This window comes from Leopardus geoffroyi, chromosome B2 (genome assembly GCF_018350155.1).
Source record: "Leopardus geoffroyi isolate Oge1 chromosome B2, O.geoffroyi_Oge1_pat1.0, whole genome shotgun sequence".
In the NCBI taxonomy this organism is placed as follows: domain Eukaryota; kingdom Metazoa; phylum Chordata; class Mammalia; order Carnivora; family Felidae; genus Leopardus; species Leopardus geoffroyi.
In genome coordinates, this window is record NC_059332.1 from 50,457,960 (window position 1) to 50,476,338 (window position 18,379).

At 42.7% G+C, this 18,379-nt stretch overlaps 1 protein-coding gene across 1 annotated transcript; it reads left to right on the forward strand.

The window, feature by feature from the left end:
* Nucleotides 1–4,442: 4,442 nt before the first annotated feature.
* On the forward strand, nucleotides 4,443–18,105 carry TMEM14A (transmembrane protein 14A). The gene is made up of 5 exons (XM_045498528.1): nucleotides 4,443–4,582; nucleotides 8,624–8,715; nucleotides 13,159–13,260; nucleotides 15,450–15,537; nucleotides 17,729–18,105. The coding sequence occupies exons 2-5, from the start codon at nucleotides 8,646–8,648 to the stop codon at nucleotides 17,766–17,768; spliced, it is 300 nt and encodes a 99-aa protein (XP_045354484.1). The 5' UTR covers nucleotides 4,443–4,582; nucleotides 8,624–8,645; the 3' UTR covers nucleotides 17,769–18,105.
* Nucleotides 18,106–18,379: the final 274 nt, after the last annotated feature.

The following is an 18,379-nucleotide window of genomic DNA, read 5'->3' on the forward strand; positions in this document are numbered from 1 at the left end:
CTTGCTCCAAGCTATAGAAAAGATACTAAACTGTTTGCCTGCCATAAAATCATACTTTCAAAATGTAGGACAAAAAGAATGTCCTTCTTTGATTTGGAAATATATTGAGGATGAGAATGGAGAAACAGGAAACAGACATTTATATGCTGTTTCTCCAAAACTGATGATCTTTGAAGGGGGAATAAGAAGCTTAGAGAAGGATGAACTGACTGCATCTGAGCGGTTTGATGTTATGTGTAGGTTGAGACAAAAACTTGTATGGTGGAAAAATGATTCATTTTTCAGAAATAAGACTGCTTCAGAACTAAAATTAAAAAACAAAAAAGTCACCAGAAAAGGGCAATCAAGTTAAACGTGACTTTATTTTCTTTACTAAAGCAGTAACTTATTTGGAATCCAACTTCAGTTTTACCAGTTCACATTACCTCTGTGCCTTAAAACCATTTTCCCTGAGAAGGAGATGTTTAACTTATGGCGACATCCAGTGTGCTTCAGAGTGTTTAAAAAGGACAGACATTTTATTTATTTTTATTTATTTATTTATTTATTTATTTATTTATTTATTTATTATTTACTGTTTATTTTTGAGAGAGAGACAGAACATGAGCAGGGGAGGGGTAGAGAGAGAGGGAGACACAGAATCTGAAGCAGGCTCCAGGCTCTGAGCTGTCAGCACAGAGCCTGACATGGGGCTTGAACCCACAAACCATGCTATCATGACTGGGCCAAAGCCAGACACTCAACCAACTGAGCCACACAGGTGCCCCTAAAAAGGACGGACAGTTTGGACATGGGTAGTCTGTAGGATGAACTTACAGATGCAAAGGACCTGATTAACAAACAGCTGCCTTGTCAAAACAAGCCTGTGGACTATGGACATAAAGTAGGTGGACATTCTTGGAGAAATGGAAACTAATTCCTACAAATTAAAAAACCCACTGTTGCTAGTAAAACCTTAAGTATTCCATGCCCAGACACTTATACTGGGAGATATTCAGCCTAATGTCATCACACTGGACTGATGCAGGGAATCCGTATGCTGTGGGCTTGCAGAGAGCCAAGCTGCAAGTCAGAGTGAATTTTACATTTGCCTGTATTCAGTTTTTACCCCTACATAAAAGAAAAGAAGGATGACCTAAAGGCTGCAAGCAGTTTACAAAAGTATTACTCGAAAAGAAGACAGAAAGAATAAAAATAGTCTACTGCACCATGGGACAGAAAGAAATATGTCATTTTTAATTAAAGGTAGGAAATACCTGTTTAATCATATTATATTCATGTTCTCCTTTTAAATTCTTGCATCACGTATCCTATTTTGATTATATATTCGTATTTAAAATATCCACAGCATGGTGGGAATGCAAACTGGTGCAGCCACTCTAGAAAACAGAATGGAGGTTCCTCAAAAAATTAAAAATAGAACTATCCTATGACCCAGAAATTGCACTACTAGGTATTTATCCAAAGGATACTGGAGTGCGGATTTGAAGGGGCACATGCACCCCAACATTTATAGCAGCACTAGCTGCTATATAGAAAGAGCCCAAATATCCATTGACTGATGAATGGATAAAGAAGATGTGGTATACACACACACACACACACACACACACACACACACACACACACACACTGGAATATTACTTGGCAACCAAAAAGAATGAAATTTTGCCATTTGCAATAACATGGACGGAACTAGAGTGTATTATGCTAAACGAAATAAGTCAGAGAAAGACAAATATATGATTTCACTCGTAAATGGAGTTTAAGAAACAAAACAGATGAACAGAGGGGAAGGGAAGGAAAAATAAGATAAAAACAGAGAGGGAGGCAAACCATAAGAGACTCTTAAATACAGAAAACAAACTGAGAGTTGCCGAAGAGGGGGTGGGTAGGGGAATGGACTAAATGGGTGATGGGGATTAAGGAGGGCACTTGTTGGGATGAGTGTATGAGCATACTTATTATATGTATAAGTGATGAATCACTAAATTCTACTCCTGAAACAATTACTACACTATATGTTAACTAACTCAGATTTAAATTAAAAATAAAATAAAATATCCACAGCATGTTAGCACAGCAGTATATGTCTAATTTAGAAATATACACATATAGGGATGCTTGTTCAAAATTTCTTTTATTCATGAGCAGAGCCCTAAATAATAAGTAACCCTGTGGGATCTGGAGGAAGGGAAGAGTCACAGACCTGAAGCCAGCTTTTAGTTGTTTGCTTAAAAGCCAGTAAGTCCCTTAGGACTTTGGTTTTTATGAATTAATCTTCCAAAGCTAGGGTGCCCATGGAAGAACTGATGCAGACTGAGTTTCAGAACATTTGAAAATGAGGATTAGGCTCAAGATCCACAGAGCACTCACTGAGGGGTAAACATAATATGAGGTCCTGCCTGAGCGGCCAGTCTGTCAGTCAGTCAGACTCAGCTGTGCCCTCCCCTTCTCCAGTTCTCTATATACAACTTATGAAAGCTTGTGTTACTATGGATTGGGAGTTCTGTAAATCCAAAGGGGCCTGAGGATAGAATTCGGGAGATCTGAGAACTTGGATGACAAGAGAAATTTCTACATCCACTAACTTCTAACTAAAGTCTAGTATTTCTTTCATAGTCAACAAACCCCTGTGGGATTAGTACTTGTGGCTCTGTCATCACTAGGAATTACAGACATTCACATGTTACAGGTACTTTAAAGTGTTGTTTATGTATAGCACTACTTGGGAATTATGGTAATTATTATACCTATTCTGAAATCCTGTAATTTAAAGCAGCAGTACATCTATTATATCCCAGATATATTTTTAATAATTTGATAACTGTGTTTCAATAAAACTGGCTTCCTTGGCAGTCCTATGTATTTGGTTGTATATATTTTTCCAGACTTCCAAAGGGGGTTGATGGCACATTGGAGTGCCATCTGTCTCTACTGCAGATCATGAATAGACAGCTTTACAAATAGGTGGAGACGAATGCTTTGTGGCACCCTCACCTTGTGTTCTAACCTTACCATTAGCTGGCGTATGAGTTGAGAGGACGCTGGCCCCTTTGCCTAAGAACCTTCCTGATCCCACATGCCCAACAATATGGAATTCCCATAATAGAGAGTTCCTTTTAGGTTCGGGTGAAAATGCCTTGGGTAGGAATATCATGGGACTGTTTCCAGCTTCTAATACCTCAGTGACAGGGGTGGAAGGGATCTCTGAGAGCACCTAGTCTGAGCAGCATCTTATAAATCCAGGCACTGAAATCCAGGGGCAAGTTATTTACTAAATGTCATATCAGGTAAAGATAATGAGGCATTCCAAGAGGGTTTTCCGTTTTATTATGAATAGGAAAATTGTCCTGGGAATCTGGAGGCAGGGGTGTGGGGGGGGGAGGATGGAGGGCTAGGGTAAGGATGGACATAGAAGGAGATGGAAAGGACAGCTGGGACTCAGAGTCAAATTTTAGGTACCACTTCCCCCCTCCTCCATATTCCATTGCCTGTCATAAACTCTCCTGTGAACCTTCAGCAATCATATTAACTCCCTGGGACTTAGACTTCTCATAAGTTAGTTACATTCCTTTCCTGAAGCACTTTTAAGCACAAGGAATAGGTTCGGCAAACAAATTTCACAAGATTTAATGTATATTCTTAGGGTGTTTTTTTTTTTTTAATTTTAAGAAACTCTGCTGTCATTCCCAGTCCAGCAACACCCCTAGAGCTGCTTGATGACTCCTAGATGACCGCCTTCTGACAATGTATGAAGGGCTGTTCTATATGGAAGAGGGTTGGGTTGGAGCTACTGTATGCGGCTTACCCAGCAAAACTGGCGTGAGATGAGAAGCTGTTGCCAGGAGGCCCAATTCTAAATCCATTTAAGGTTCATTCCTAGGCAGGGATTATCCTGGGACATGACTTAAAGTGCTTTCCAAGTCTGCCAGTCTATACCTTTCTCTTCATGTACTGAAGCCCAGCAAATCCTGGGCTTGAGGTATAAAATCAGGATCCTGATCTCCCCACATCTACATGACCTTGTAGATAGGATAGTATAATAGAGGTTGCTCTGGCCTTGAAACCAGATAAACTTGGGACTCTAATCTTTGTACCCCACTTAGGAGCTGACACCGTGGATAACTAAATCATTTCACCTGTCTGAACCTTAGCTCCCCACACTGAAAATGAGGACAATCGAGTTTGTAAAAGGCCGAGGTTGCTGTTGTGAGGTCCCCAAGTGTCCCCTGAGTGATGAATGAGCCTCACAGTTAAAACTCCACCTTCTAGGATCCCGCTACACCCAAACCACTCTCTGCGGATGCCTCTCCGCCCCGCCCAACCCCTGGCTCAGGGCCAGAGTCGAAAGCCCAGCCCAGCCCAGCCCGGCTGACCAAGCAGGTGACGGGATAGCTGACGGGCTTCTTCTGTTCAGCCCCGCGAGCCTGCGCGGGGCACACCCAGCGGAGAGGGCAGGCCGTGGCGCGTGCGCGCTGCAGGGAAGGCGCCTCCCGGAACAAGCGGCCCGGGCAGAGTGCGGGAAGGTAGCGCGCAGAGTCGGGAGGCGCTGGCAGCGGGGACCGCTTCCGGATACCAGGTACTAAGTTAGCCTGCAGCTGGCCCCTGAGATTTCACTTATGATCCGCGGGGAGGCTCGGGGCTGCTGGTGAGCTGTACACCTCGCAGTCGAGAACGTCCTCCCCTGAATTTTCTTGTAAAGGCACTGCTCTAAGCAAAGATGCTGAGGACCTTGGGAGGATTTTGCAGGGGATGGAGGCTGCTTCTTCCAGGGATCGCTTCGCTCCACTTCTTGGGGATTCCCCAGATTTCTTCCTTCCGTGGTCCCGAATCTCCCACCTGTCCTCCTTCCTACTTTCCTGGAGCTAGGGAGAGGTGGGGAAGGGATGGGGCTCTCGGACCATTGCAAAAATAGTTTTAACCTTCCCAGTACCACCCAGACTTCAGTCGAAAATGTGTCTTTCGAGCCCCAGCGAGTACAAAGATAGGTAGCTTTTTACATAGTAGCTTACGGAAAAATCTCTTAGCGGGTTCCCTAAATTTTGGAGGTTTAGGGGCAAGGCAGGGCCCTGTCATCTGGTTTTGTATGCGGTGCAGTAAATCATTTTGCTGCATTGCACCCAAGATGCTTTCTGGCCTTTCCAAGTGCCCGGCCGGCATAGCGTTTGCGATGGGAGCATGTGATGCAAAGCGCACATCGCACATCGTCTCCCACTTCCATCGCTTTCATGTGTAGTTTTGGGCAGGTCATATGGTCTTGCCATGGAAATGGAGCAAGAGGGGTGATTGCTTTTTGTCTGCATTTTCCCTGTGAGTATAGAGACTTCTTACAAGGATTGGGAATAGATTTGTTTTGCCTCCTCAGAACACTCAGTTCAGTAAAGAGATTAAAGGAACAGGCTGTATCCTGGCAATAGAGCTATCCTGAGGCTCACTTACAGAATGTCTTCCTTCAGGCAGTTGTTCCTTTGGGTCGCTCATGCGTTCATTCAAGTATTTTCTAAGCACCTGCCTTGTGCAAGGCAGTGAGGTTTGTGCTGTGGGGAGGAGGAAGATGAACTGGACTTGAGCTTAGCCCTGGAGGAGTTTGACTGGCTTGGAGGGAGATACGGAGGGGAGCCCAACCTAAGTAACTCTACACCGGGTAGAAAGGGGTGGGGCCCCAGGAGAGAGTCAGAAGAAGAGCTGGGGGCTCAGAGGAGGGAGAAGAATCAATCAGCCTTTTATGCCAGGTGGTTGGCTTAAGGAGAAAATCAGGTCCCCAAATTACTACCTCATGATGAGTGATCTCTCATAAGCTTCAGATCTTTATATAAGTGTGTTTTCCTCGCTGTGTGTCAGGCATCTTAGATTATGTCTCAAATAGGTCCCATCTTCCTGGTGACCTGCCTCCTCCTGCCACCACATGCCTCCTGCTGTTCTAGTGCTCCCTGTCTCAGAATAGCATCAAGGCACACCTGCCTCCCACCTCTCCTTCCTAGTGGTCCAAGCCAGAGACCTAGAGATGAGTCATCTCTGACTTATCCTCCCACCCCCACCCCTGACACTCCCACATCCAGACTTATTGATTCTATTTCCTGATCCTCTCTCAAATCTGACCCACCCTCATTGCCATGTCTCTAGGCCAGGCTGCCATCATCTCTTCCTTAGCTTATTTTCCTGCCTCACTCCATCCTTCTCCCACTACTGCAGCCAGGAAGCACTTGCTGGAATTAAGTCTGGTTGTGAGGCTCCCTTCATTCATCCCTTACCGCCCTTGAGACGGAACCCAGCCTCCCTTTATAGGGTTTACATGTGTCCTGGCCCTGTCTTTTTCACCAGCCCCTCACTCTTCACAACCCCCTTGCACACCCGTCCATTTTGAAAACATGCCATGCTTTCTCGTGCCCCTGGGCTTTTGCACATGTTCTCCCGGCTGCCTAGAACACACCCTTCCTTGCCACCCTTTTCACTTGGCTCACTCCTCTGCCTAAGGTCCCAGCTGGGACCGCACTTGCTCTAGGAATCCTTCCTTAGGCTCCCATGTCTCATTAGGCACCACTGCTTGTTATGGTGCCCATGCCTCTCCTCTTAGGGCTCATTAACACATCTGCCTCCTCTGCTGTGCAGCACTGCAAGTCCTGGAAGACCAGAGCCAAGTCCAAGGGCTTTCCATTGCTTCCTACTGCCTTGCACAAAGAAGACACCCAATAGTTGTGAAGTGGAATTCAGTATAAGTTGTAATATTACAGTTTGATTCATTGAATGCCTGAATCATAAATTCACACTACCTCAGTTATTTGTCAGTGTGCTGTTATAATTATGGCCTTACACATGTCAAACTCCAAAATGAGTGTAAAGGTGAAAGAGAAGAATGATCATGATTAGAACAGCTAACATTTGTTGAGTTCTCAGTATGTGCCAGACACTGTTCTAAGCACTTTACACTAGTATCTCATTTGATTAACACAACTCTATGAGGTAGGTAATTTTATTATCCCTATTTTACAGATGGAGACACTGAATTGCAGAGAAATTAGGGAACATGCCTAATGTTACATAGCTAGTAAGTAGTGGCATCAGGTTTGGAGGCAAGCGTACATTGTGGAATATGATTAACTCTTGGGGGAAGACAGGAGGTAGGACTGACCATGAGAAGCTCACAGGGCTGAAGATGGTAAGTCACCCAATGGAAGGCCACAGCTTTGAGCAGCCAGACCAAACAGAAGTGACTGATCCAGAATTTAAAAACTCTGAAGAACATTAGTTTTATTTGCACATTCACTTTTTTCAAACAGCTAACTCAGTTATCAGAGGTATTATTGCTAGTGGTTAGGAATGAGACTTCTCTGAGTCTGTAATTTTGGTTCTGCTGTGTGGCCTCAGGAGTATTGCTGGCCTTTTCTGTGCCTCAGTCGGCTTATCTGGAAAGCAGGGATAATAATGATAGCACTTCCCTAAGAGGGTTGTAGTAATAATTAAATGTGTTGATGTAAGGCTCTCGAATGGTAATTGCTCCAAAACATCTTCATCCCCATTATTATTATGTGTTCATATCATTCAGTTGACAATGGTTTTTGAACACAGGTCCTTCCTATGTGTTCAATCCTGTAGCACCATTTCTTGGACACAGATGAGTTCTTCTCTTTTAATTCTGCTTCCCATGGATGTTGAGGATTTTTCACTAGTGCCTCCTCAGTGCCATCATCTCCTGGACCTCAAATTCCCTCCCCGCAGACCCTTCCTCACACTAACTTCTGGCTTCCTCTCTTCTGTTCTTCTGGGTCAGTTTGTTACCAGTTGGTACAGAGGATAAGAGACCAGGTTAACTTAAATGGTGAGCAGTGAAAACACTATAAAACTACAAAGAAATCTCATACGCTATTCCTTGTATGTACAAAGATATTTTCCCCACGGAGGAAATACAGATGTAAAAGCATTAAGATACGTAAAGCACCACTAGGAATCAGAAATTTAAAAGCTGCAAGGAACATCTCGTCTACTCCCCTTGCTTTGGGGCGAGTTGACATCAGGGATGGGGCATAGTCCAAGGGCCAACAACCTGCTAGTGCCAGTACCCATATCTCCAGCCTGTAGCCAGCACACTTTCTCTGACATCTTATAGACTCCTGGGCAGGATTTTAATGGAACTTCTCACCCCTGGATACATGTTTCAACTGCTGCTATGAGGCACGATAAGATATTCTCATAGCTCACTTAATTTTGTGCGAGGTTTCATTAATATTCTTCAGTGATTTACTACTGATTTTTAAAAAATTTTTTTAAATTGTTTATTTTTGAAACAGAGACAGAGCATGAATGGGGGAGGGGCAGAGAGAGAGGGAGACACAGAATCCAAACAGATCCCAGGCTCTGAGCTGTCAGCAGAGTGCCTGGCGTGTGGTTGGAACTCATGGACTGCAAGATCATGACCTGAGCCAAAATTGGACACTCAACTGACTGAGCCACCCAGGCGCCCATGATTTACTATTGATTACGTGTGGATGTCTTTGACTGAGCTTTCCTTTTTTTAGTAGATTAGAGAAATTAATCTCTGTAATTCTGTGGAATACGTATCATTTTTATATACATATACTGCTCCCAGTTGTTTTTATTTTGTAAAACTTATCCCTTTCCCCAGCTTTAGAATTGCAACCTTGCCAATGGACCTGATTGGTTTTGGTTATGCGGCCCTTGTGACTTTTGGAAGCATTTTGGGATATAAGCGGAGAGGTAAGCCCTAACCATATTTTTCATCAAAGGGACTTGGTGGGGGGTTGGTGATTGTGCTAAGATTATCTGAGGGTTTGTAAGTAAGACAAGAAGCTAAAGATGTCCTAGAGGTGGCTGAGGACCAGCATGTCGTGCGTGGAAGGGAGCCATAGAGGGAAGTGGGGCTGGGTGTGACAGAGCATTCTAGCCTGGCTTTCTGGGTCTCTCTTCACCCATCATTATCAATTACATAATTAATTGATTTAACTACCTCAGGGCTATGCGCTTATTATCAAAGGAAGATTTTCATTTGTTTACATACTCACAGTATCAAAAACTGACTTATGTTGAGATTATGTTTTGCAGAGGAAAATTTGTTAAATACTTAGGTATCATATCTGAAGTTGTCTCTTCATCTGTATCCAAAAGAAGAAGAAACCCAGTTGATAAATCAAAGGGTTTTCATGGAGAAAAATAAAAGGCCAAGTTTCATATTTTGCTTTGTTTTAAGGTAGAAGTATTTTGTTTTAAGGTAGAAGTCTCATATTTCTGTTTCTTATATTTTCATGAAATTTTAAAAATGAAGTTATATTTCAAAGAGTGTTATATTTGTGACATTGGTGGACTTCAACTTGAGTGAAAAAGCCAGGTCTACAGAGTTATTAGAGTTACTCCTTATTTAGAGATTGCTAAAAAGTCCGAGGCCAGAAGCACAGGTCTCTGTAGGGACTCAGGGGTGGCAGGTTTAAACAGATTATTTTCTTTTCTTTTTAATGTTTATTTATTCTTGAGAGAGAGAGAGAGAGAGAGAGAGAGAGAGAGTGTGTGTGTGTGTGTGTGTGTGTGTGTGTGTGTGAACAAGGGAGGGGTTAGAGAGACACACACACACACAGAATCCAAAGCAGGCCCCAGGCTCTGAGCTGTCAGCACAGAGCCCGATGCGGGGCTTGAACCCACGAATCATGAGATCATGACCTGAGCCGAAGTTGGATGCTTAACCAACTGAGCCATCCAGGAGCCCCAAAACATTATTTTCTAAGATTCCCAAGAGCCTGTAAATCACTTAGACTTTTGTTTGTTGTTCTTATTTTCTCTCTCAATATGCGTAGCATTGTGGATATGTATTTGATGAAAAAATCATGGCACCGAAGACCTGTAAACCACTACTCAAAAGTTCATGTTTTATAATCTACTTTAAGGAGGACTGAGTTTAAAATTCTGATAGGATTGTTACTGAAAAACATTTCCCTTGTCAAGGATGTGTCTAAATAACTTCTTGTTACGGAACAGAAGAGCACACCTGGACATTTTTGCCTGCCTCTTAGAGGGGTGGGAAGAAGGCTGTGTGTGTGTGTGTGTGTGTGTGTGTGTGTGTGTGTGTGTGTGCGTGCATGCGTGTGTGTGTGTGTGTGTGTGTTGGGGCAGCTAGGGGTGGAGGAGGGGCAGAGAGACAAGGGTTACTTTACATTCTAACCCAGATCTCTTCGGGAACAAATGAAATCACATTCACTGTAAGGTCTCTGAGGGCACGTGCTTGTTGCTCAGCTGCACAATATGGTTGCCTGGCCTCCTACAAGAGCCCCCAAATAAGTGATCTGGGAAGCTCCTGGTGGCATGTGTTCACAAAGAAGCCCACTCTTGTATAATGTAGGTTAAGAGCACACAGGCCACAGAATTAAGCATTCCTAGATTCTCCTCATGACACTACTGCTTACTAGCTCAGATACTCGTGTGAATTGTTTTAGCTTTTGGGTTGAATCCCTCATTTGTATATTAATTCATTAGGATGAAATAAGATAATGCATGTAACACATTTCACAGAGTGCCTGGCCCAGAAGAAAAGTTTAATACCCTTGTTGTTTCTGTTGTTACTGTCCTGCCAGTGGGAAGGCCTATGGGCCAGTGAAGCAAAATACCTTTTCCTAGTTTTGTATTCTGTATTATATTCTAAGCTGCTTGTGGTCTTGATGTCTTAGAACTTTTGTATAAAGTGAGTCGATGCTTTCTGATTTTACTTACGTCTTCCCGAGACATGAATCCTGTGCACTTGGGTCAGGAGACCATTCCAAGGGACAGTTACTAAGAATAATGTTGGGGGTGCCTGGGTGGCTCAGTTGGTTGAGCGTCCGACTTCACCTCAGGTCATGATCTCGCAGTTTGTGAGTTCCAGCCCCGCATTGGGCTCTGTGCTGATAGCTCAGAGCCTGGAGCCTGCTTCGGATTCTGCGTCTCCCTCTCTCTCTGCCCCTCCCCCACTCATGCTCTGTCTCTCTCTGTCTCTCAAAAATGAATAAACGTTAAAAAATAAAAATAAAAAAAAAAAGAACAATGTTGGGTAGGTTAATGATGTGATGTCCAAAAGGTGTTTGGTAAGAAGACAAGTATATCTGAATCCTATACTAAACCAGCTGCCTGACATAGTGTGGGTCAAAGTGAGGGACTGAGATTTCTTTTCTTGCTGGGGGCAGAGAAAGTGGAAAGAGGCAGCACAGTGGCAGGATGCTGAGCACTGAGTTCTGGGTTCACCCCTCTCCCATATAAGTCCCCAGAGAAGTGCATAGCCAGGAGACACTATGATTTTGAGGCTCTTTCTGAGCCAGGTGGCCAGTGCCCAAAGCTAAAGATGGCCAGAAGGCTCACTTGGCCTTCTCCTATACCAGGACTGAACCTGGCTTCACACCGTCCTACGCTAGTTCAAGGTCAGGGCACAGCAGCCCCTCTGGAGGAGGGGAGCAGGAGAGCTGGTGTCCTGCTCTGAGGGAGGGAGGCCCCCATGTGTACCTTTCAGTTCCTTTGAAAACTCCCCTACCAAGGCTGCCCCAGCCAGGTCAGCACTGGGAGGAAGGGGATGCAGGGCAGAGCTTGGAACTTCTTTTTTCGTAGCCCCACCATAGACAGTGAGCTTTTTTGCAGGATCTTTCTCCCTTCCACTAGCCATGGCTTTGTTATGAGGTAGAGCCCATGGTCCCAGCTTCTTCCTCATGCAGGATGAATTCTCCCAGGAGCCTTCCTGATTCTCATTCACGTGGGCTGCTAGTGTGCATTCCTGTCCCCACTGTTTGCTGCCTGACATCACCAAGACTTGGGTGCAGATGCCACCACTCCCGCCTCCACATACTTAAGGTCGGGAGGATCTTAGCAGTGCATAAATCATCAGGAAATACAGAAAAGAGTCATAGATCTCGAGTTGAGAAGACACCTTAATAAAGGTGACCTAGTCAAGTGTTTCAGAAAATACTTAAGTCCCCTGAACTCTTTTCCAATCTGACATCTTCTGCTTAAACATGACCCCTAACAGGGAGTTCCCAGGCATGCGTTTTGTCAGTATTTATCTAGTGCTGCTAAGTAGCCAGCACTATATCAGGCCCTGGAAAATAGCAGTGAGCAAAAAGAGATAGTGCTCACAAGCAAGTCAGGGGGCTGACCTTAAATATACAGGCAGGTGTACGAATATATGATGACGAATAGTAGGAAACTTTGACGGGCGTCCTCATTCAGAATAGTGAATCACAGAAGACATCTCTGAGGAGCTAACACTTACAAAGACATCTGGAGGTGAGTGGCAGTTGGCGAGGTGAATAGTGCAGGGAAGAGCAGTCCAGGCAAGGAACAGCGTGCCTAGAAGCCATGAGGAATAAAGAGTTTGACATATTCAAGGAACTAAAAGAAGGCCAAAGCTCCAATAATAGAGCAGACTTGAATTTTTCCCTAAGCACAGTGGGAAGCATTGAAGGTTTTGAATTAGGGGAGTGGCCTGTCCAGATGTATGCTTTTAAGAGATCATGTTGCCGTGTTTGCAAAATAGATTTGGGGGAAGGGAGGAACAATGAAGAATTTAATACCTCCAACTGTAACATTCTAAGCCATTATATATTTGACACAGATGATATTATTAACTCTGTTTTGCAGCTGACAAAACTCAGAGGACTAAGTGACTTAGCCAAAGTCCTGCAGGCAACAAATGGAAGAATTAGGAATAGAACCTAGTGCCTATGGCTTCTCATTCAGGATGCTGCTCTGTATGTGTGTGTGTGTATGTGTGTGTTGCATGCGTGTGCTCATTGCTGCAATGGTTTAACCCTGGCTGCAATCTGAATTTCCTATAGATATTTTTAAACTAAAGATGCCTTGACCCTACCCCAATGGATTCCAATCTGAGATTCTAAATAGAGTGAGCTCCATGATGCAATGACTGTGTATCTTGTTCACAGCATCACTGGCATACAGCCATGTCTAACCCTGGCATTGCTGTGTATTCGGGATTCCTCTGCCTTGCATTCAGGTTCAGCAGGGAACAGTCAAATCTTAGAAACTGTTCACGAGTAGACTGATATTTAATTTGGCTTTATCTAGTTACAGTGCCAAATGTAGAAATACATTTGAAGGTGCGTGTATCATACTTGAAGGAATAGAAGGAATTCCTTTCATTTGGGATTTCTCTTTCTGAGCCCATTTTTTTTCCAGGTGGTGTTCCATCTTTGATCGCTGGTCTTTTTGTTGGATTTTTGGCTGGCTATGGAGCTTACCGAGTCTCAAATGACAAGCGAGATGTAAAACTGTCACTGTGTAAGTAAGGCATTTTTTTCCAATTCTGAAGGGTCAAACCTTGGGAGTATTTTTTTTTTGATACCCTATGCCAGGTACACTTGAAAACATGCAGTTACATGGAAAGTGCATATGCATATGTCAAGACTGAACACAATTCTTGTTCCTTTCTAGACAGACCCAATCAAAAATGAGGATATTGCTGCCAAGCTTTCAAACACAGAACATATTTCTGTGAAACTTATTACTAGAAAAATAAAATTATAAAATTAAAGGAATTATGGCTAGATTTTCTGTTAACTTCCCTAAGTGCATATTAGCATAGTTCTCATGTTGCTATTAAAATACCTAAAAAGGGACAGCCTCACATTATTTAATTCACAAGCAGCTTTTAGATCCTGTTTTTTTTCCTTAAGACTTAATCTAAAAAACCAAGGCTGACTCTTTTTTAGCTTCTTCCCCTGTTGGGTTTAGTAGGGGAATGTCCACAGTGAAAATGGAAACCCATGTGTATTTAAAGGCCCGGGATGCTTGGATTTCTGTAGTCCAGCTTGAAATACAGTGGTTTGGAAATTGTCTCTATTTAATTGGATCATTATTCAAAGTGCCCTGGTGGGTTATGGAAGAAAATACAAATGAAGACAAACTGTATTAGTTTGGTATTTGAGGGAGAGAAAGAGACTTAGTGTGTTACTTTTTCCTTTGTTTGAAACAGGAGGTAGGGATAGTTAAAAAAAAATTTTTTTTAATGTTTATTTTTGAGAGACAGAGAGAGACAGAGAATGAGCAGGGGAGGGGCAGAGAAAAAGGGAGACACACAATCTGAAGCAGGCTCCAGGCTCTGGGCTGTCAGCACAGAGCCCGATGCGAGGCTCGAACTCACGAACCAAGAGATCATGACCTGAGCCAAAGTCAGTTGCTTAACTGACTGAGCCGCCCAGGCACCTCTAGGGATAGTTTTTAATAATGAAATTGTATCAAAGGAAGAAACATATCAGCAAGATGTGGATATACTAGGCTTTTTATCCTTGTGTGTTTAAGTACTTCACATATGTTTATCATCATTTTTTTTATATCAGCAAGCAATTGTTCCTTGAAAGCTGTTCTTTTTTATATTTTTTTATAAATTTTTTTTAATGTTCATTTATTTTTGAAGAAGAGAGAGACAGAGCATGAGCAGGGGAGGGGCAGAGAGAGAGAGAGAGAGAGAGAGAGAGACAAAGACTCTGAAGCAGGCTCCAGGCTCTGAGCTGTCAGCACAGAGCCCAACACAGAGCTCAAACTCACAAGCTGTGATATCATGACCTGAGCTGAAGTCAGATGCTTAACCGACTGAGCCACTCAGGCGCCCTGAAAGCTGTTCTTAAATTGTGACATCAGTGCCCTAATAAAACGGCTTCTCTCTCCATATTGGTTCAGCTCCTAAAAGGCTGGTATGATGCTTCGAAATTTAATATTATTACCTAGATGATTGTTATTTAGTCTCCAGGCATCAATTTCCCAAAATTGAATGCTGCACATTAAAAACAGTCAGCCTTTTTTCCTAGTATTTTTTTTTATTCATTAAGTCTTACTTTTAAAAAAAGATACCAATTATTTTCTTTACTTTCAGTTAACTAAGCATTTATTCGATTTCCCCTTGTGGATCCAGACATACCGCCGAGTGTTCCTGAGGAAAGTTGAGTAAGACACAGTCCTAGCCTTCCTAGACATTTAAGTTAGACCAAGACTTTTTATTTTGAAGATATTTCAGGAATAGATTTTAACATGCTTATTTACTCAACAACCTTTTCAATAAGCTAATTCATAAAGTCTTTTAATAGAGCACTTTATCTTTTTAAGAAGATAGCAACTCAGTACTTACACATAGTAGTTCTATTAAAAAGCTGAAATGAGGGGCGCCTGGGTGGCACAGTCGGTGGAGCGTCCGACTTCAGCCAGGTCACGATCTCGCGGTCCGGGAGTTCGAGCCCCGCGTCAGGCTCTGGGCTGATGGCTCAGAGCCTGGAGCCTGTTTCCGATTCTGTGTCTCCCTCTCTCTCTGCCCCTCCCCCGTTCGTGCTCTGTCTCTCTCTGTCCCAAAAATAAATAAACGTTGACAAAAAAAATTAAAAAAAAAAAAAAAGCTGAAATGATATGCATTTTTTTTTCATAAGCAAGCATTGAGAATGTGTTTGAAACTGCAGTTCATGCATTGGTTTGGTTTGTAGTTACAGCTTTCTTCCTGGCCACCATAATGGGCGTGAGGTATAAGAGATCCAAGAAAATCATGCCAGCTGGTCTGGTTGCAGGTTTAAGGTAAGAAAAACTATTTTGATCTGTACTTTCTTCTGCCATAATTTTGAAGTGCTGACTTTTTGGCAGGAGTCAGTTTTAATTTGAAAGGTCAAAGTAATTTTTATGACAGTAAGCGTGACTGTAAAACCTTAAAATATTATGTATTCAGTCAGTCTTTGGTATTGATGTACCGATGAACATTTTTGTGGAGTACACGTAGGGTTGCTATAGTATCGAGCACATGTACTCGCCTACCTTTTTCAGAATAAAGAACTAAATTCAGCCTCATTTTTCCTCAAGATTTACTCATCTGAAACAGTAAATGTATTCATTTCAATCTGATACTCAGTCTCTCTTAGAGCGTTATAGTGATAGTCTGCTACACTTATTTTGAGTTTTTAAGGGAAGAAAGTTAATATTTTTAAAAAAGATAACAGGGAACCTCTGGTTTCTCTTATTTTGATCCTAGTAATTCTATCCATGAGATTAAGCATATTACCAAGTAAAAATTCACAGGTAACATTTTTAGTTCTTCCTGGAAGCTGTCTTTATTATGTTGAAAGCCTTCAACATGTGCATTTCCTTTGTTACACATTTTTACTTTTTTACTTTGGAATTTCCAAAGAAATAATGAAATGTATACAAAGACTGATGTTTATTGCAACTTCATTTCTTTATTTCTTTTTCTTTTTTAAAAAAATATTTATTTTTGGGAGAGTGCAAGTGGGGGAGGGTCAGAGAGATGGGGACAGAGGATCTGAAGCAGGCTCTACACTGACAGGCTGACAAGTAGCAAGCCTGGTGTGGGGCTCAAACTCACCAACTGCGAGATTATGACCTGAGCTGAAGTTGGACGCTCAACTGACTGAGCTACCCAAGTGCCCCTGCAACTTTATTTCTAATGGAACACATGATGAATTGAAAAATTAGAAACAACTTGAGGAGTGTCTGGGTGGCTCGGTTGATTAAGCATCTAACTCTTGATTTAGGCTCAGGTCATGATCTCACGGTTCCCCCATGTCAGGCTCTGTGCTGGCAACATGGATGGAGCCTGCTTGGGATTCTCTCTCTCCCTCTTTCTCCCTCCCTCTCCCTCTCTGTCTCTTTCAAAATAAATAAACGTTTTTAAAAATCTTCACCAGGGGCGCCTGGGTGGCGCAGTCGGTTAAGCGTCCGACTTCAGCCAGGTCACGATCTCGCGGTCCGTGAGTTCGAGCCCCGCGTCGGGCTCTGGGCTGATGGCTCAGAGCCTGAAGCCTGTTTCCGATTCTGTGTCTCCCTCTCTCTGCCCCTCCCCCGTTCATGCTCTGTCTCTCTCTGTCCCAAAAATAAATAAATGTCGAAAAAAAAAAATTAAAAAAAAAAAAAAAATCTTCACCAATAAGGAAATGTTTCAATACATGTTTTGTCTACTTAATGTAATACTGAGCAGGCATTACGTGCACTGTTTTCAAAAACTGTTTAGTGACATTAGAAAATCTATTTTCTATTAGAAAATTAGAATGATACAATAGGAGATAAAAACAAAATAAACAACCAAATATAGTGTGATCTCAAAAGTTTGTATAAAAAAACAAGATAGGAAGGAAATACTTCACACTGTTAATAGTGTTTATCACTAGGTGTAATGCAATGACTAATTTTCTCCTTTCTACTTTACTATAGAAATTTCTGGTGTGGCTATGTATAATGTTTATGGCTTGGTTGGCGGTGGGTGTCAGGGAGGAATGTGATTACAAAGGACTGCCTTCCAGTGATGGCTATGTTCTAAAAATTATATTTAGTGATAGAAAGAATCAGAAGCAGGGTTTTTGGGTCAAGAAGACAAGACCCCAGTCAATGGAAAGTAGCTGAGATTATAATAATAACACCCCAGAATTGCTCCTTGGTTATTTTTTCAAGCCACTTGCCTTTACTAGTTTATGAAAGGCATTTCTTTCCAAACCTTTCTCTTATAAAGGTTCATCCCAGATTTTCAGAACAATGAGTTCTGAGTTTGCTCATGCAGTCAATCAACATTTTTAAGTAGCTAATCCACCTGGGTCTGGGAAGTTCCAGTCCGGGGTAACGAGATCACCCCTGCTCCAAGGAGAAGCAAGAGAGAACCCTGGAAGCCAAAGTTTAGTGATAGTACGGGTTTGGTGAACATACTAACCTGTCTTATGCCACGTAAGCGTGACCTGCTCTTTGCCTTTCTTTTATTTTAATCCAGCCTCATGATGATTCTGAGACTTGTCTTACTGCTGCTCTGAAAATATGGAGGAACTGAAAACTAAATTCATGCGATTCTGCTGTAACGGGCAGAGCACATACTTTGTATTTAAAAGATAAGATTCAGGGATGCCTGGGTGGCTCAGTCGGGTAAGCGTCCAGCTGCAGCTCAGGTTGTGATCTCTCAGTTCGTGAGTTCGAGCACTGCATCAAGTTCCTCAACTGGTGGTGCGGAGCCTGCTTGGGATTCTCTCTCTCTTTCTGCCCCTTCCCCGCTTGTTCTCTCTCTCTCTCAAAATAAATAAGTAAACTTAAAAAACAGATGAACTTCAGCATGGAATGTTATGTGTCTTATTCTACATTAAAAACAACAGAAACTGGGGCGCCTGAGTGGCGCAGTCGGTTAAGCGTCCGACTTCAGCCAGGTCACGATCTCGCGGTCCGTGAGTTCGAGCCCCGCGTCAGGCTCTGGGCTGATGGCTCAGAGCCTGGAGCCTGTTTCCGATTCTGTGTCTCCCTCTCTCTCTGCCCCTCCCCTGTTCATGCTCTGTCTCTCTCTGTCCCAAAAATAAATAAACGTTGGAAAAAAATAAAAAATAATAAAATAATAAAATAATAAAAAAATAAAGACAACAGAAACACTCCAATATGA

What these genes read in the sequence shown, in the direction of transcription:
- TMEM14A (XM_045498528.1), top strand. Translation starts at nt 8,646, where the DNA reads ATGGACCTGATTGGTTTTGGTTATGCGGCCCTTGTGACTTTTGGAAGC. An exon ending in AGATGTAAAACTGTCACTGT is followed by an intron (nt 13,261 to 15,449) that starts GTAAGTAAGGCA and finishes TTTGGTTTGTAG; the next exon opens with TTACAGCTTTCTTCCTGGCC. An exon ending in GGTCTGGTTGCAGGTTTAAG is followed by an intron (nt 15,538 to 17,728) that starts GTAAGAAAAACT and finishes ATTTTAATCCAG; the next exon opens with CCTCATGATGATTCTGAGAC.